This window comes from Mastigoproctus giganteus, chromosome 13 (assembly GCF_048544385.1).
Source record: "Mastigoproctus giganteus isolate SK-2022 chromosome 13, ASM4854438v1, whole genome shotgun sequence".
In the NCBI taxonomy this organism is placed as follows: domain Eukaryota; kingdom Metazoa; phylum Arthropoda; class Arachnida; order Uropygi; family Thelyphonidae; genus Mastigoproctus; species Mastigoproctus giganteus.
In genome coordinates this window covers 40,011,888-40,032,850 of record NC_143587.1, presented here as the reverse complement: position 1 = coordinate 40,032,850, position 20,963 = coordinate 40,011,888, and the positions used below count along the sequence as shown (strand labels likewise).

The 20,963-nt window shown below is 35.7% G+C and overlaps 1 protein-coding gene across 1 annotated transcript in view; it reads left to right on the top strand.

The window, feature by feature from the left end:
- LOC150075983 (aldo-keto reductase 1B-like) overlaps window positions 1-20,258 on the top strand; it is a 67,660-nt gene extending 47,402 nt beyond the window's left edge. The window contains exons 7-9 of the mRNA XM_090387225.1: window positions 3,215-3,296; window positions 3,451-3,534; window positions 20,127-20,258. Coding sequence (XP_090243351.1) covers window positions 3,215-3,296; window positions 3,451-3,534; window positions 20,127-20,258 — 298 coding nt within the window. The remainder of the gene's footprint in view (window positions 1-3,214; window positions 3,297-3,450; window positions 3,535-20,126) is intronic.
- Window positions 20,259-20,963: the final 705 nt, after the last annotated feature.

Sequence of the window (20,963 nt, the reverse complement as noted above, 5' to 3'; positions counted from 1 at the left end):
TGTCACAGGTGAAGGACCCTGTCTTAAATGAAAATATAAGTGGGGTCGTATACAGTATTAAATGCCCGGAATGTGGGGAGTGTTATGTGGGAGAAACAAAATGGCGTCTCAAAGATCGTCTGGGGGAGCACACAAATGCGATAAGAAATGCAGACTATGGCAAATCCGCCGTAGCTGAACATTTCTGGGAGAAGCAACATCAAATCTCCCCAGATGAAGCGGTCATCACTGATCGGGCGCATAGATTTTGGGACCGCAAGTGGCTCGAGAGCTTGCGAATTAGTTCTACCGAGAAAAATATAAACAGAGATAGGGGCACGCGCATTCATCCCCTCTTTGAGGCGGTAATCCTTGGAGGGGATGAACGTTTTTGCCTGAAACGCTCCCGAGCCACTTCCGGTTCTGACGGGAACAGTACACGTTCACGTGAGATGCACCGTGAACCTGCTGGTATTTAATGATGCACCGCAGAACAGAAATTACACTGTTGAGAAAGAAGGCAGAAGCCTTTGAAAGCTTCAGTTAGTATTTTAGCGATTTTAACCAGTATATTTTAGTGCATTTTAAATTCGGCATTTTATTATTATCCTGTATATTACAGTTGTTTTATTTTATTTTAAAATTACTATTAGTAATATTTTGTTTGTAAATAATTTATTGTAAATATTAAATATTTTAAAAATTTTGGTTTCTTCTTTCGTTTTATTCCATGGTTGGTGGAAAACACTAAACATCACAGTATGTATAGATCTCTACTCTAAAAAGCCCATTCCACCTAATCTCACAGGTGCTCAATCTGATTGAGATCAGATTGAATCCTGTGATTAAGCACCTACTGAATCTGATTCAGTAGGCTGAATTCGCTCTTGTTCTCCTGGTACAGTTCTGGTACAACTGTACAGTTGTATACATTTCTGGCCTTGTGGCATGATGCATTATCGTGTTGGAAGACCCATTCTGAGATGGATACACTGCAGCCATGAAGGGATGCACCTGGTCGGAAACAATTTCTAGATAACCTCTGGCATCCAAATGTTGCTCTGCTGCTGTTAAGGGGCTCAATATGCACCACAACATGCTCTCCACACCATTATAACACCAACACCAGTCTACACTGACACCCAGTAGGATGGGTCCATGGACTCATGATTCTTTTGCCATATTTTGTTCCTCCTATCAGCATTAAAACAGCAGGAACTATGTGATGGCTACAGTACCCCATTTGGGACAAGGTATGATGAGTTGTGTATTCTGAAATGCTTCTTGGTTACCACTTATGTTTTTTACTGTTTTATGTTTTCTCACTCTTTTACTGGGTTATTATTTGACTGACCGTAACCTTTTAGCCTATACAAGTCTGGTGCAGGGTAACAGACACACTGGTTTATCTGGTGCCAATTGTCATTTCCTATTCAAAGTAACTTAAATCTTTTTTTCTTTCCTAATCTCATACTGACCATGTACAGCATCTTTATATCTGCCCACCTGCTTTGTATTGTATGGTACAAACATTTGAACATTTTAGCTGTACATAACAAAGTAACTACTCAGTGTCCAGTAGTAATATTTGGTATACAGGGTGTCTCAAAAATATTGGTACAAACGTTACCTACCTCCCCTAAACCTCTGTTTAGGGGAGGTAGGTAACATCTAAAGGAATGTAAATCGCATAGGAACCCATAACCAGAAATGTCACGGGAAAGTAGTAGCAGAGGCACAAGAAGCAGAAATGACACAAGACAGTAATTAGTGGCAAACATTTATTTGACATAATATTAACAATGGAGTATGAGATGGATGCATTTCATGATGTTACAACAGATGCTCGAAGGTTCCACCATGAGACGCGATGCATGCATGACACCGACGCAGCATGGATTGGCGGACACGGTCGAACACACATGGAGTTTCTTTGACAGTAGCAGCAGCAGCACAGACGAGTCTCGCCACTAGATCCATTTCCATCTCCACAGGCGATTCATACACGATAGATTTGAGGGCCCCCCCCACAGAAAGAAATCAAGGCTCGATAAATCAGGTGAGTGTGGGGGCCAGGCAATGGGTCCACCATGGCCAATCCATCGATGCCCAAAATGCCTGTTCAAATGGTCATAAACACACCTTCCATAATGGGCAGGTGCCCCATCATGTTGAAACCAAATGTTGCGTCTCACGTTTGCTGGAACATCGTCAAGTAACCCTGGTAGAACGTGTTCAAGAAAGATCCAATATTTAGCGGAGTTCATGCGGAATGGTAACAGGTATGGGCCAACTTGGCAGTCACCGACCATACCTGCCCACACATTTATTGTGAAGCGATGTTGTGCCGCATGGGGGCACATACCGTGTGGGTTGTCGTGAGCCCACACATGAGCATTGTGCTGATTGAATAAGCCTTCCCGAGTGAAATAAGCCTTATCCGTAAACAAAACATAGGCTGGAAAATTCAAGTCTTGAACACTTTCTTGGAGAAACCACTGCGCAAAAGCCACACGTGCAGGATGATCTTGGGGGAGCAGTAACTGAACCCTTTGGAGATGAAAAGGGTGTACAGAATCGTCATGCCAGACACGCTGTACACTGCAATGAGACACTCCTAAGGCAGAGGCAACGGCACATGTGCTGGTAGTAGGATTATTCTGGACGGCATTCAACACACTTTCTTCCATGGCGGGAGTTCGTGTCGAACATGGTCTGCCCGCATTACTCCTGATACCTCTAAATGACCCATAATTGCACAAATTTTGATGCACACGCGCAAACAAACGGTGGTCCGGTACATGTCTGTCTGGGAAACATTCTCCATAAATTTGTTGAGCAGCTCGTCCATTGCCCTCTGCTCACAGTTCGTATATATTGATGTATGCTCTTCGTGCGGCGACTACCGCCCCGTCTACCAACTTACGGTGACGTTTCCAGTTATGGGTTCCTATGCGATTCACATTCCTTTAAATGTTACCTACCTCTCCTAAACATTTGTATCAATATTTTTGAGACACCCTGTATAATGCACATTTTTACAGACAATATAAAACAACAACATATGAACTAGAGTACCATACCACAGGAACTGGTATACTATGACCTGAGTAGCAAATACATCAAATTCTCAAGGAACATGAACATATATATATATTCTTAACTAATGCCTTTTTTATTGCATGCATAAGTTACATATCTTGGTTATATATAATATTTGAAATTTCTTATCCAGGGCAAAAATGGGAGAACCAACCTTTTGGGAAGAACCAAAGGTTGAAGAAATTGCTAACAAATATAAAAAAACAATAGCCCAGGTAAATACAGTGCAGAAATGTTGCTATTTGTTTCTTTAACAAATTTAAAAAAGTCAAGTAATTAACTGAAATCTTTTTTCTTCTGACATATGAGTATTTGTAGCAGTTGTTATTTTTTATTTATGTACATATATCTTTTCCTTTCTTTTATTAGATACTTCTAAGATATGGCATTGATAATGACTTAATTGTTATTGCCAAGACTGTCCATGAAGAAAGACTAAAAGAAAATCTAGAGGTGTGATACATTTTTTAATTTGATATTACATTAATTATTTTATAAAGTGCTGAATGATAAGATAAGGTAAACTGTATATATTTCCTCTGCATTTAAATTCTTTCATTTAAATAATTTTGTTTAAATTTATAGACCATGACAATAAGAAAAGAGAGAGCGAGACTCACCAAAAGAGGTTATATGATTGAGATGTGACGCTGACATCGTCTCTACAGAACTTGTCAGTGTCACACACATCGTTAAAGTTTTGGCAACAGTTTAAATGTGAAGACATTAATCAGAATATGACAGATCAGAAATGGTTAAATACTATAAAAATCTCGGAACTGATGAAATATTTGGTTGTCATCATGCACAAATTAACATGTAATCTCATTTTTTCACTAAAATAAACATATAACACTGAATTAAAACACAACTTAATTAATATATACTGAATGAATATGTGTATCTACACACACACAAATATATCTTCCCAAACCTTTGAAGAAGGTCAGACCACTATGAATATGTTTTATACGATTGAAACACTATTGCTGCTTCTCCATGATTAAATAATATTTACTTAAGATAGTATTCAATAATATTAGTAAAATTCACTTAAGCTATTGTATAATCTTGCTGCCTGTATTCTGTCAGGGAGTCTGAGTAGCATGTAAGAAAGAATTTTCAAGGCCACATTGTCAAGGAGCTTGGTATATTCTTGCTGTGTGTACCATATTCAAAAATTTCTTGACATGTTCCCTCTTTAATTTTACTTTTCTACTGAATGCATTATAAACATCATAAAATGCATTATACAACTAATAGGAAAAACATCTGCAAAAAAGATCTAAACCTCCCAAAAACTTCCTCATTAATTTAATATACATGATCCCAGTTTCACTCGCAGTGATGTCCATTTCCACCTACAGTCTGCCAAGTCCACTTACTTTTCCTGACAGAATGCCAATTATCAGTTGTCTTAATACTCATCCTACCTACCCTCTTTATGATTCCTTTTGCTTCCAAGGTGTACTTATGCCTATATCTTCTGTGATATTCCTTGTCAGACTTCCAAATTTGGAATCTCCTCTGGCTTAATATCTCTCTACACCATTCTGTTCATTTATTGCCTCTACATTCTCCCAGCCACTAATCACTTGGAACTCTGATTTCATTTCTTTAAAACTCTACTTTCTCCATTCTGACTTTCCTAACAGGGAGTTAATTTTCCTTGATGATATTAATGTTCACAACTCCAACAGGCTTCAGTTTTCCACTTACATGGACCTAGCTGGTTGAGATACTGAGGCTGTTGTACTTACTAATGACTTTATACAGCTAGCTCATTCTAGAAATACTAGAATACTAGAAAATCACATGCACAACACTCTTGATTCATTTTCTCATAAACAACTCTTCAAAGTATACTGTCAATATTAGTGGTCCTCTAGGTACTTCAGATCGCAACTTGGTGATGATCTCTCTCTCATGGCCATTCCTAGCCTTGTGCTGTTTGGCATTACAAGAATGCAAAATGGATGGATTTGTGAGACTTATTCTTTTTTTTGTTGGTCGGATTACTGTTTTTAATCTCATCCTAACTTTTGCTTTGATCATAGCTATATTATTCTTGTACAGGTGAAATCCTTTATTCCACACTCCACCTTAAAATCTTGTCCTTTACCTAAACCTTGGTTTTCGAATAAATGTGCTATGGTTATTCAAGATAAGAATGTTGCATATCACAATTGGCTTGCATCCAAATCTTCAGGTTTATTTTCTGTCTACACCAAAGGTCACAACAATTGTAAATCAATTATTAATCAGTCCAAACTAGATTTTGAACAGGCTAAGAGTATAAAATTGCTTCTTGTCCAAACAATAGTTAAGAATTCTGGTTATATAGCATTTATAATTCAAAATTAAAAAGGCAATTATAATGTGCAGTTTGTTTCAGTTTTACAAGAATTTTCACCATTCACTTGCCTGGCTTGATATGGTCAATTTTGCATTGTTAAAATTTACAATTTTTACAACAACAGTAAAATGAAGTGCCAGTGCAGTTTTTTAAATGTTAATTTTTCTACAGCATACAGAATTTTTTGTTTTGAAAGGATTTTGGAAACTAAGACAATAATTACAGTTAAAATGAGATAAAAAAATATAACTACTTTAGCTCAATTAATCATATTGTTTTAAAAATTAAAACTGAATTTTTGTCAGATATGATTTTAAGTACATTTTTCTCAGTGAATTAAACTTACTTGAATGATTAAATAAAAATATTTTAAAATGAAATAGGAGTAATTTTTTATTGTTCCTTAGAAGAGATCCCAGTCTGAGTTTAGGAATCTATAATTCTTTATGGTTTCAAGGAACATTAATTGCACAAACAAAAAACTGTTAAATAAGCCTTGCTTACAGCAAATTTTATATAAAGGGGGCATACCGAAAAAAAAAAAGTTTATTTTATTATTTTTTTTCTTTAGTACATTGGTACATGTCCTTATGCACTTATTATATTCTACCATTTTACCAAAAAACTTCTTTATTGTTCTGTCTTTATTGAAGCTTCCAGACCAGTATGCAGACTGGTCTAGAAGCTTCATTTCAGGAAAGATGGAGATCTATTGAAAATGGATGCAGAAAAGAGCAGCGAGATTAGTAAAGGAAGGACACAAAAGAGTACTCATACCAAGAAAGACTTAAGTTCTGTAAATTGGAGCATATGGAAACTAGACACCTGCAGGTACTGCCTTCCAGGTGCTGCAATTGAAGTGTTTTAAGGCTTTAAAGGAATTGGGTGAACTAAATACTAATGGTATCTTTACCATTTCTTGGATGACAACATGAAGGCATAAATTGAAGTTTAAAAATGAAGGTTTCAGGACAGATGTCCAAAAATTTGTTCTCAGCCCTGAGAGTAATTGATTGTCAGAACAAAGTTCCATCTGGAAGTGGATAGTTTGAATAAATTTAAAGAAAGATTATACAAATTATTAGAACAGATGTACAGATGATGTTGGTGGGGTTTTTTTTTTTTTTTTGCTATCTTGCTTCATGTGCCACTGCTAATACTAGTACTAAGCTGTCAAAATAAAGAATAAAATTTTATTCTACCATGTTTCCCATTTTAAACTACAGGCAACCCCGTATAACATGGTACTTCTACAACACGGTTTTGCTCTAACATGGTTTAGAGAATTTTGGCAAACCTTGCATAGCAGGATATTTTTGAGCTTTTGTGCAGGGAAAACCCTGCTATTATGTTGGATGTAATTTTTCAACATTTCCACTCTTTTTAAATCCCCGCTGTTGACTTGCTAAAAAATAAAAAAAAATTGAGAAATCCTTCTATTTTATTTTGTTGGGAAATCCCCGTGTTATGTTCCGTGCTATTGAACTTCTGGAAAAATGTAGATTTCAAAGTTTTATTACTATTGGATAGCACGCTAGGCCATCCAAAAGATTTAAGTCATCCAAATGTTGAAGTTATGTTTCTACCACTACAGTTGTACTAGGTTAATACAACTTCTTTCATTCAGCCATTAGATCAAGGCATTATATCCACCATTAAAACTCATTACATCAGAAAATCGTTACAATGGATTTTGGAAAAAATTGATTCCGAATCTATTGAAGTAATGGAGGCATGGAAACATTTCTCAAACAAGTAAAACTGTCAGCATTAAATGCATGTTGGAAAAATGTATGGCTAGAGTCAATTCATTCAAGAAATATGATCGAACCGGCAGAAAACAGAATTGGTGCAATAGTAGAACTTGCTATTTCGGCAGGAAGGGAAGGTTTCAATGATATGACTACTGAAGCCATTGTGGGTAGCAGAGTTGATAGAATCGCCCTCCCTACACTGGGTGGAAAAGACCTGAGTTCGAATCCTGTCGACGATGGCGGGGGGGGGATCTTTTTTACAATGTGGCTTAGTCAGGTGAGGGTAGCATGGTTTTTTCTCCCGGAAACTCTGGTTTTTCATCCATCAAAACAGAAAATCAACCTCAGGACATGCAATTTATAGACAATATACGCAGAGCAATATGGCTTTAGTCGCCGATGCTCCTAAAAAAAAAAAATAAAAAAAAAATATGATTACTAAAGACATTCAAGGATTACTGGTAGAAAAAGAGGCTGGCGAAGCATATTTGGTGGAAATGGCATTAGAGGTAAAACTAAATCAATTCAGAGGATGATAACGCAGTTGAAAATTCTAAACTTCCAAATTTTACACTAAAAAACATACAGTTAGCCAAGCAGTTAGAATCTTATTTTTTGAATGCAGTTTCTTGAATGAAAGGAGCCCAAAGTTCAAAAGGGAGCTTCAAAAATGTTAAGTTCCATACGATGAAATTCACAAAGATTTATCAAGCAAAAGTAAACAAAACCAGATTACTGATTTTTTAAAGCAAGAAGAAGATACACAAAATCTAGAATGGTGTATTTTTGTTAGCTTTTGGAACGTAACCTCCCCTTTTGTACTTTTTCTTAGTCCTGTATAACATGATTTCGCACAACACCACATTTTATAGGAACTTAACTACCTGTATTGCCTTTTAGCCCCAAAAAAATTATGAAATACTCCAGTGCCTGCTGCTTGCTAATTGATCTGAATTCAGCATACAAGCTAGAGGATCAAAAGCAACAAATTCAAACCATAAGGCATTATTTTTTGTTGCTCTTAACCTTGCACTGACGTGCCCATGTTGGAAAGGCCTTGTCACCCTGTGGACATTAATAAATTGCCTGAATTTTGTTGCAATTGGAGAGGTATATGCACGCTTCATCCAATGTTGCTACGAATTTCCACCTTTCAGCTGCCAGATATTTTTCGTAGATTTCGTAGTTTTCAAGCATTGACCCGCCACTCTGAAATGTGCCTTGCTCCTAGGTGGTGTACGCGGGCCTTGTGCTTCTTCTCCAGTTGCAATTTTCATTGATTATGCGACAAACAGTTGACTGGAAGGTTCCCACACGTGACGCTACAGCTCTTTGGGTTTTTGGATTTTCACTGACAACGAGCAACTGCACTTTTCATACTACCTCCCTCATTCGACTTGGAGCAGGATGCAGTTTCTTCGGTGTTTTCCGCCCACTTGCAGCAGCTTCGCAGATTTTTCCTTTGCCATTCAAAACCTTATGGATACCAAACTTTGATACGCTAAAATTTTTCTACTTGCACATATCAATAATTTTTGCATAACGTACCCTTCTTTGGAAAGTGCGGTTATGTAACCTTCCAACCATGGATCCAATTTCGAGGCATGTCGACATTGAAACAACTTCTACAACTGATTCACCTGTTCATAAGGTTTGGGACTGCACCTGAGCAAAAAAAAAAATTTATATTGCTGCCATAGATCACAAGCAGAATTAATGTCAAAATCGTTTTCAAAAGGCTGAATCAACCCTCCGTATATACCCAACATTCAGTATATACTTGTTTTGTTTTTGCCAAAGCAATTTATGCTGTTAGGTATCATTATATTGTGTCTGCAAATTGTATATTCTGTGAGTAGTTTTCCTGAACTGGTGTGCATTCTGTGAATGTTTTTTGCTGGATGAAAACCGTGAGTTTCCAGGGGGGGAAGGTTGAGACTCCATACACCCCTTGTCCAAGACCAACTAACTTTCTCACAATATGAAAAAAATTCCTCCTGTCTTGATAGGATTTTGAACACCGGCATTTTCCACATGGCATGGAGGGACAGTGATCACAACCACTGTGCTACTTGAGAGAGTCACTCACTAGTATAACAGATTTGGATGAAGGATGAGGGCAAAAAAAGTGCATTATGTTTGTACTCGGAGGTGCTAGTTTTTATTTATATGCATTTTGACTGCTTTTTTTGCAACATAAAGTAACATATTAAATTGTTTAATAGGTATTGAACTTTAAATTGCGTCCTGAGGATATCATAACTCTAGACAGGCTTAATCGTGATTTCAGATTTTGTGGTCTTCCAGGGTAATTACAACTATTTTGAATTCATTCTATTTAATGATCTTAGAATTAAGAAGCTGTATGTATTGGAACTAAACATATTTATTGTTCTGATTCAACTGTGGCCTGTATTAGAACTCATTTCTCTAACATTAGTGTAATAATTATTGATTTATTAATATTATATATAATGAATAACTAGGGGGCTTCACCCCTACTTGCATTGCTCGCTAACCCCCGTGCATGTTTTTTTGCCTAAAATGTAGAGGTATAACAGAGTAAGTCAAATCTTTTTTATGTAAAAGACAAAACACACTGATCGATATCTAATCAAAACGCACTGATCGATATCTATCTGTCAAAACGCACTGATCGATATCTATCTGTCAAAACGCACTGATTGATATCTAATCAGGAAATGACTATGTAATTATTTACCTGTGCATCTGTAATGACGTAATTACCCTGCCCACTTGTACCACGTGACCCGCATCCCTCGTCTCCCATTGGCTACCCCACCATGCAGCATTCTCAAGGTGGAATAAATATCACTATGTAATTATTTACTTGCATTTACATGGGTCACTTAGGAAAAGGCCTTTTGCTTCGGATTCCATAATGCATGAGGAATATTATTGCATCCAAAAGAGCAGGACTAAAATATTTACAAATATACAAACTATATCAGGTCCCTTCATCAGCTGACATTACAATGGAACATCAAATGATGCCCGGCGTGGTCATGTATTAGACAGGGAATCATATGCACGAGGTTGGTGAACGTTATGGAGGCAGTTGTCTTTCAATGGAAGACAACAACGTATGAGGGCTATTCCGAACATATGGGGACTGGCAACACTGCTTCATTGCTATGGAAATGAGTGACAAGTTTACAGTCTAGGAAAGTTCCCTCACCTTTTCTTAGTTTGTGCAAGTATCACATAGTATTCATTTTTGGGTTCGTTATAGCAGTTTATATGAAGTGTATTTTATGATGGGGGATGAGAAAGATATTTCGTTAATCATTAGACAAAGAATCACAATTGAATTTTGTGTAAAGTTAGGCAAAAGTGGTCAGAATATGTTTGATATGATTCAAGAATCATATGGTGAAGAAGCCTTGGACAGAACGGCCATATTTAAATGGTGGAAGCATTTTATGGACGGGAAAAAAGGTGTACGAGATGAACAAAGAAGTGGGCGTCCGTCAACCTCAGTGAAAGATGAAAACATTGAGGAAGCCAAAATGTTATTGAAAGAAAATCGATGTTTATCGATTCGATATCTAGCAGTTCAGTTGAATGTTGGTGTAGCAAGATATCACAAAATTGTAAAGACGCACCTCACGTGTTTGCACAAGATGGGTACCACACGATCTTATCGCAGAACAAAAAGAACTCCGTGTTGAACTTTGTCAAGCCTTTATTAACAAGGTGGAAGAGAGCCCTACATTTCAAATAAAATAATCATGTGATGAGTCCTGGATTAAACATTTTGATCCCGAGTCCAAACAGCAGTTAAGCATGTGGAAACACCACGATTCACTGCCTCCAAAAAAATTTCAAGTTTTTGGTTCATCAAAAAAATTGCTGTTGATTTTGTTTTTTGATGCCCACAGAATAATACTGCAGCACTGGGTTCCTGAGAAACAAACTGTAAATGGAGAATATTATGCTAACACGTTGCAAGTTCACCTCAAAGGAGCAATTTGCAAAAACAGATCAGAACTGCTTAATCAAGAATGGTTTCTTCTTCAAGATAACGCTAGGCCACATGTTGCACAACCCAGCAATGCAAGCTTTAGCGAAAATTGGTGGTCAACCACTAGCCCACCCTCCATACAGTCCAGACCTCGCACCATGCGATTTTTGGGCTTTCCCGAGCCTCAAAAAAGAGTTGAGAGGAAAAAAATTTAACACAAACGAAGAAGTTAAATTTGCCACATCCGCTATTCTGCAATGCCTTTCAGAAAATGGGCTGCAGTACGTGTTTCAGAAGCTAGTGAACCACTGTAAAAAAAAAAAGTGTATAGAATGCGAAGGATGCTATTTCAAAAAGGAGACCCATACCAACCTCCAAAGTGACTCAGGCTCAGAGCAATGATCTCAATCTGTGTATTTTTGGAACAGCCCTCATAATTATTTACTTGCACATTTGTGGTGACATAATTGCCCCACCCTCTTTTCCCATTTGCTCGAATATGTGAACATAATTGCCTTGCCCTCTTCCATTGGCTCAAATAAATATCACTAGGAGGAAAACTTTTTTAATGTATAGAGAGATAATAATAATAATCTTGCATATTAAATAAACATTTGTTCACTCATTAGGTATAACAGATTCTGGATTTAGAAATTATAAACAGAAAAATTGTCTCAGAAATCCAATCAGTTTACTGAAGATAGATATATGTGCCAATATGTTGGCATAGGCAGTCTGAGGTCTTGTTTAGAAGTTATAAGGTGAGCTATGTTGAGAAAAAAGTTACATGTCTGGACTTGAAGTAAAGATTCTCAAATTTTACCTAGACTTGATGGGAAGGAATTTTTCCCAATCCTGATCAGTGAACTCAAGCTTGGAGAGGTTGTGCAGGGATTACACATAAAATTTTCCTTAGCATGGTCCACACTTGTTAAAGACAAGAGTTTTTGATGTGAAAACATCTATGGTGGCAATAGAGTAAAATCGATTGGTAACAAAATTTTCTTGTAATGGAAATGACACAAATGACATAACTTCCTAAATGCTGCTAACAATCATAACTAAAGTTGATTTGGTAGAGTAAGTAGTTGATTCAGTAGAGTAAGTTCATACTAAGAAATGATGTCACTTCCTAAATGATGCCAATTCAGTCACTAAAATGTGCTTTTCAAGATTTTGATCAACATCAACCTTCTAAGTAGTGTAAATAAGTAAGTTTCGATCAAACTGTTTAAACATTTAAACTGTTTACTGTAGTGCCGCCATAGATGTTTTCACATAAAATAAAACATCTTTCATGCATACAGAGTATGCATGCTGTTTTTTTTTTTTTTTTTTTTAAGGACAGGAGATACAAGGATATTTTTTGATGCTGTTGAGGCAGAATTTGGTGTTTTAAATTATTAGCTTTGGGGCTACATTAATGGCAGCTAAAAGAAAATTCTTACACTGACACAAAAAATTAGATTTAGAAGTACAGAGCCTAGTAGCAGTATCTTACAGGGTAGTACATGAAATTTTGACACATTTAAATGTTTCCTAAAAAACTCAATTCTTATTAGTTATGAATTTTCATGCTCAGATTTTTGAAAAACATTCTTATTTTAGCAAATGTTTAATATGACCTCCATTTTGACAAACAAGTTCCTGAAGGCATGCATTAGTGTTTGTAATGATGTGATGACACATTCCATGTCAATTTCACAACACGGTTAAACAATCATGTGCTTATTACTGCTTGTCAAGTCCATGAGTGTAGCAAATTTCCTGTAAAACACTTCTCTTTCAAGGAATCCCTTAATAAAACATCACTCAGAGGTGGCCAAAACTAGCAGCAGTTGTGACCAATCATAATAACAATATGACAACATGCAAGTGCCAAAAACGTAATCCAACACAACATTAGCTACATTCTGGGAAGAATAAGAATTGAGCACACAAACATTATCTACTCTTACTTGCTTAGGGCAGAAGATCCACTTCAATGCCATAACTGCCATACAAGTCTCCCATATTATACTTGACTACCCAAATTTTTCAGCAGAAGGCCAGATAGTCTTTGGAAAACATTATTCAGAACACAGGACAACTTCTCATTACAACTAATTTTAGGCAATACATCTGATATAATTGTATCTTCCATTTTCACAAATTAATAAACTATTAGTGAAAAGTGTAATGCGTAACTCCAAGCATGACATACTGCACCAAAAATCTAGTTAAAATAAGGTTCTGCAACAATGGCCACCAATAAAATTAAAGATAATGAGAAAGAAAATAAACTTTAAGTTTGGCACACTATTGCAACTGATGCACCATAAATATTTAAACAAACAAACATTACCTATATGTTGCATAGTTCCATCTTGTATAAACTATTGGGCATCTGTGGGAGCTAAGTTGCCCTGAGCTGCAGTAGAAAGTCATTCCAAAGCATATACAGATACCAGTGTGAGTTAATAATTTTGTTGAAAAGAAGAATCCAGTTAAGTTGTGAGTGGGCAAGGAGGTTCTGTTTGTTTTAACTGTACATTCTGCTTGTTCACATCCAATCTGAAAATAAGCTTGATCTGAAAACTGCAGTATAGTGTAACACTGTGTTTCTTCCCTCTGCCCATGTAGCAAATTGAAGTCTTCTTCACTTATCATTTTCATAAAGTTTATGCAATACTATATCTTCTATAGGAATATTTTCAAATCTAATTGAAACATTTGTTGAACAGAACACATAATTCCAAGTTCATGAGCTGCTTTTCATATTGACTTTTCTGGACTACTTTGCATTACAACTTTGAAGGATTCCACATTTTCTAGAGAATTAACTGTCTGCACAAGGTTGTTTTTGATCCTTTACACAGTCTTGCTCTTCAAACTGCTGGGATAAACAAAGTATCATGTTCTTGCAAGTGCTTACTGAATTTCAAATGAAGCCCAAAATTTTGTCTACAGAAGTTACTCTGTTTTGGTAGAAAAAAGCACAGCTTTAGACTTCTGCATGAGGCACAACTCACAGTCACTGACTCATTGGAATTTGTGACTCATTGGTACTCTCTAGCAAATTCTTTAGGAACTACTGCAAGCGACAAAATTCCACTAATAGTTCAGTTATAATGAATGATACAAATGTGTCAGAATATTGTGTACCACCCTGTATAGCGGTGATGCAAATGAGACTGTAAGACTATGGGAGGGCTATGGAGAAGTAATGGGAGATTATTGGACAGTTGTGAGAGAGTGCAAAAGCTAACCTGTTATTCAACTAGAAAAGTCCTGGAGAAAGTAATACCATCATAAGTGACTACATAGGATGTGTTAGAGTCACAACAAACACACAACCAGATTTTCTTGTCTAGCTTTTTGTGTTTGTTGATCACACTCCTTCCTATACATAGTAGCAAATATAATATGTATATGGGCGCCTCTGTGGGCAGGAGCAGCAGTGCTTAACATACGCTTCTTGATTAGACCGGGGTTCGAGCCCGTGACCACCAAATACGGAGGATGTGGAAAGGTCAGGGAATGACCACCGCAAATCCCTGGAGCAATATGGCCTTAGTTGCTAATGCTCCTAAAAAAAACTAACAAACAACAAAGAATATGTATAGGAAGGAATCAGTCTGTGTGACCTAAGCATTGTGAAAACAAAAATGCAAGTAGGAGCATGTTGTAGACTAGATAACTGCAGTGAGTATAATAAAAATGCTTACAGACAGGTAAGGTGAGCCAGTAGGTAATAATGTCTTATTATGATTTTCTGGGGGGGGGGGCTTGAATTTTGAGATACTGACTATAAACATGTGTGTTGGTTACTTGGCTAGTGACAGGACATGTCTAGATTTGCTGGATGGCTGCTTTCTATACGAACATGTTCAAGATACCTCAATGGAAAGAAATATTCTCCATCTGGTTAATTCAATTAAAAATCTTCGAATAAAGAACCTACTTTAATACACATAAGTGTATTAAAGTAGGTTCTATTTAAAACAAAAGACTAGTGTCACAGGAAAGAAGATGTGTTAGAGATTACAGTGGTCTTAGACAACTTCTAAGACTGGCAATTTTTACAAATGCTAAATAGGAAATTATTCTGGAAGCTACTAAGCTTTATATACAATAAAAAGGCATCATTCATGATATAGACCGGGAGTGTGCAACCCAGGGGTCCCAACCTCCTTGGGGATTGTGGAAGAAGTTCAAGGGTGGGTCACCAATTAAAGAACATTGAAAAAGAACTTACATAAAAATAATACTTTTATCATATTGCGTGACATTGTAGTTCCTACATGTCATAAAAGTACTATGTATTGTAGGAACTACATATAATAAAATTACTATGTATTATAGGAACTACAATGTCACACTAAACAATAAAACTGTTATGCTGGGGTCCTATTTCTTTATTGATTCTTAATTGGTGACACTTCCTTGCAACCCCATTGTAGTTCCTAAAATGCCACACGATACAGTACAATCAATACAATGTAGTTGAACAATTGGGATAACCCTTCAAACATCTGCTTGCATTGGCTGTTATTGTACTTGTTACTGAAACTTGTTAGTCTGTTTCATGGATGTGACATTCTTGATTAAATGCACAGACAGTGAAGTATGAGAGATAGAGAGTAGAGTAGAGTTTTCTGTTTTTCTATTCTTTATACTATATAATTTTCATTGCATAAATATAATAAATACTATTCAAAATCTGTAATGATGTTATTTTCATATTGTTCCTTAGACAAATAGATGGGGGTCGTGCATCATTGTCATCTGAATTTAGGGTTCATGGGTAGAAAAAGTTTGCGCATCCTTCATATAGACTAAAATGGCAGTCAAAAGAATTGATGACTTTGGTGGCAAAAAATTAAAATGTGTGGAATGATTATAAATTATCAGGGGACTGAATCTACAGTAAATTTTAATTATTCTGTAATGCAGATACCCATGAATGCAATGTTTTTATGTCACTCTCATCAAACCATACTTTTACAATCATTGATTTCTGACATGGCGAGTTATGTTGGAAGATGTAAGTGCCATTTCCATAAAGTTTTCACAATGTTAAGGTACACAGCATATCAATGTAGAATGTAGAAAATTCATGATTTCATTTACTGCAACCAGTGTACCTAGTCCATACCATGAGAAACATCTGTGAACCATGATAGCAATGGCAGCTGGGACATCACATTTGGGTAGTAAATATTCTCGAGAATATGTTGTATAATTCTTTGCTCCGCAGGACTGATTTATATTGAACCATAATTAAAGTTCCATGTGTTTTGTACCATGCTAGTTGATGGTGTGCATTTGTTTTTGTTATCAAAGGCTGGTGGCTATAACTCCTCCATGAAAATTTATTGAAATCAGCTCTCTGTATGTCTTTGAAACTCTTACAGGTTTCTCTGTGATTTCTCACAGCTGAAAACTCAGGTGCTCTAGGAAAATATGGCAAGATAAGGCGAGCATAAAATACTCACTCTTATCAATGAGTATCATGTGCCTACCTGATTATTTCTTTGGTTTACTGTTACCTTTGGATTTCCATATCTTAAGCACATTGCCAATTTTAGGCTTGCAAATATTTAATTCTTGAGCAGTAGCATGGCTCTTCAAAACTCTGTTGGCTGTTTCCATATGGTTATTGTTTGGAGTGAATTCCTGGTTAGCCACTGACAACGTTTATAACCTGATGTATTTGCACATTTTGTAATCATGTGCAATTTTCTATAATCAGGGGATTATCCAGTGACTTTTAGTAGGAGAGCATATATGTGTGGCCATAATGCACCTCCCAAGGTTTTTTTTTGCAGTACTTTGATCCAAGCCCAAGGCGGGAATCGAACCCGCGACCTTTGGGTTGCCAGGCAGGCACTTTACCCACCTAGCTAGCCCGGTCAGCGCATATATATATATAATTACATATCCTAGTGAGACAATTTTGTACTATACTATGGTTATGACTCACAAAGTGTGCAAAATTCATAGACTATAATGGAACAAATAGCCTCTGAACTAGACAAGACATTTTTTGTATCTTTTACTGGTAGCCATAGAACTATCTCAAAGTACATTTTGAAGTAATGGGGAGAAGAGAAGTGTCTGATTTTTTATGGAAAAAAACTATAAATGCCATTACCATTCACACAAAAAATTCCAAGAAACACAAATTGAATAACGATCTGGAAGAAAATACATGACTGTGAAATACTTATAGCAGTAATACTGAAAATGGCACAGAATTATCCAAATTGAATAAAATATTTCTGCAACAGAAGCTGAGAGATAAGTTGTGGGGAAGGGACTTTTCTAATGTGGGCCTTGTTAAACTTGATGAAGTTAAAAGGAATATTTTTGAAAGCACTTACAGAAGTGCATACAGCTTATTGATACTACCTGTCTTCTCTGCTGCTTTTGCTCTTGAAGATTTGAAAAATTAATAAAAATATAATCCAGTAAAATATAATGAAAGAATAAAAATATATAAAGGAAAAATTCAACCGCTAGGGTCTCATCTCATTAGGATCCACGAGGCCTCAATGACAAAAAAAAAAAAAGGTTATGACATCATCATCATCAGCCATTTTCAATCCACTGCAGGATGAAGGCCTCTCCAGCAACTTTCCAGTTCCTTCTGTTTTGAGCACTGGCCATCCATTTACTACTCTAAAACTCATCAATTTCATCTATCCATCTCCGCCTTTGTCTTCCAGGTTTTCTTCTAGCTCCTCTTGGGTACCATTCTGTTATTTTCTTAGTCCATCTGTCATCATGTCTTCGAGCTATGTGTCCTGCCCAAGACCATTTTAGTTCTTTAGTTTTGATAAGAATGTCCTTTACTTGAGTTTGCTGCCTAATCCATGTGTTTCTCTTCTTATCTAACAGTCTGATTCCCAATATAATTCGTTCCATTCTTCGCTGTGTAGTTCTTAGCTTCTCTTCCATTCTTTTGGTGAGTGCCCAAGTTTCACTTCCATAAGTCATGGTGGGGAGTATACATTGGTTCATTATTTTACGTTTCAGACAAACTGGGATATTGCTCTTAAGTATGTGACTATATTTCCTGAATGCTATCCATCCAAAATTTATTCTTCTCTTGACTTCCAGCCATTTATCATTATTACAGCTAATAACTTGTCCCAGATAAGTATATGACTCCACCTTTTCAATTACTGCTCCTTCAATCATTATTTCCCTTTCCGTGGCATACTTGTTCATCATTACTTTTGTTTTAGCCATATTCATCTTTAGTCCAAAATCCTTACTAACTGTGCATAACTGATTAAGATTTTCCTCTAATTCTTTGGGATCGTGGCTTATGACATATCGTTACATTAACTCCTGAATTCTGCCATTGATCTGGCTTGGAAAGCTGTGGCCTTATGCCATGAACGCCTCCATAGCCAGGTGGTCAGGAGCAGCAGTGTGTAGCACATGCCTCTTGATTAGACTGGGGTTCGAGCCCATGACCACCAAATACGGAGGATGCGGAAAGGTCAGGGAATGACCACCGTATATCCCCGGAGCAATATGGCCTTAGTTGCTAATGCTCCTAAAAACCAAATAACAACAACATATGCCATGAAATCATCAATCACAAAGCACTCACAAAGTCAAGAATTAAAAAACCAATGAACAAAAGTTTTAAAGCTAACTCTTAAATACTCAGTAACATCTCTTATTGGAATCTCAGAGTGAAGTAACTTTCAGATAGAATTATTGTTGTGGTGGGTGGACAGAAATAACCTTTAATAGAAGACTGTGAGACATCAACAGTGTATGAACATAGAAATCAGCCTTGATAGAAAATCAGGAAGTGTTAATAATCCTGAAATTAGAAAAAATAAAAAAATGACAGTAATAATAAAAAAAAAAAAAGAATATGGGAAACCCTACGATAAAGATGCGTGTGGAACTTCCTTGATATTTCTTTAGTATATGAGAGAAACAGAGACTTTAAAATGCCAGCCTATCCAAAATCCAGGATTTTTGCAATTTCCAAAATTCCATCTGTTACTTTCATTATTATTATTATTGTTGTTGTTGTTGTTGTTATTTATCTGTTTTATTATTTAAGGATTATTTCCACTCTCAGTTTTTCTATCTAGGCTGGTTTCTATTTAGCTCTCATAGTCTTCTGTTACAAATAATTTATTTTGTGTCCCTTTCCCCCTCCCCCCTCTATTGCAACAGCTCTAAGAATTACTTAATTTTGTTTGGTACTTCCTTCAAACTAGAGCTGGCTGGTAGTATTTAAAAGTTAACTCCATGGCTTTTGTTCTTAACTGAGTACATATTCTGCTATTGTGGTTTTAATAGAATAGAGCCACAGCCTCTCAGCCCAAGCCAGAGACAACCCAATAATTTAATGGTTATTGAAATGTTGCATCCTAGGTTTTGTTCACTGAAGCCTTATAGTTACTGATGAGATAAGACCCCAGTAGATGAATTTTTGCTTTATATATTTTATATTCAGCAATAATTTTAGTGATTTACCCATCATAGTAACCTGTATACCCACTGGGTATAATAGATTTGGATGATGATGATATTTCATATTTTTGTTCTTGTTTTGCTGTTATTTTTTAAAATTTTCCACCTTCTGAAAGTGCAAACTGCTGAAGAGACAAAAGTCTCAGCAAGCTGTGTGCACTTTCATAAGTGCTTTCAAAATATTCCTGCTAATTTCAAGGCAATATAGTAGTTATAATTCCTATATATATATATATATATATATTTGATATATATATATATCTCAAATAACCCTATGCATAAGCATTTTATATATTTTGAATTATAATGAAATTAATCAACAGGCATTTTCATTATGTAATATCATTTTTTTAAATCATTGATATATTTTGAATTGCCCTTGTAAAAACACATTTCAATAATTTAAAATTAATTTGTTAATTGCTGTTTTTATACAGAATTTTATTTTTTGTTTCTGTAGGCAACAGTTACATCCTCATTATCCTTTTACAAAACCATATGTAACATAATGGATACGTTATTGCATTTGTTTTGTGTACCACCACATGTACACTTAGAAATTAAAGAAAAAAAGTTGGCTGTGTTCTGTTGACTATAAGTAATGATTTTTTTTATAGATAAATTCCAGTTTCTATCATTAACTAAAATAATATAAATGATATTATAGATTATATAAGTATTACCATTTTTCAGTAAAAGAATAGTAAAGTTACCTACTCTTGCTTTTATATTGCATAATGAAAATGTAAATTGTAGAACGTACTTAATTAATAGATCATTAAACAAAAATTAAATCTCACAGCTTTAATTCTTCTAAACATGAAATATAGCTTCATTATGAAGGTTTCAGTTCCAGTTTTAAAAGTCTTAACTCTGGTTACTGAATTACAAACATTTGGATTTGATCAGAGCTATTATGAACAATTTAAAACACATTTGGATTTGATCAGAGCTATTATGAACAATTTAAAATGCATTTGGTGAACAGTGTATGAACAGTTTAAAACACAGCATACTGTGTTTTAAACTGGCAATATTCATAGTAAAATTTCTGTACTTCTGCAATTTTACTTATTATTATTAGAGATCATTAATGTGAATCTCTTATTTTACAATGCCATTATATTCTTCATATAAAATTAGATATGCATATATAAAGTTTATCATTGACATATAAGTTTCAACTAATTCAATTAGATTTGTTACAGTGACTGATTTATGAAAAATTGTTATATTTCCATTTTTTGTATGTCGCTAAATTTAATTTTTGTTGGATGTTTTTTTTTTTTTTTAAGAA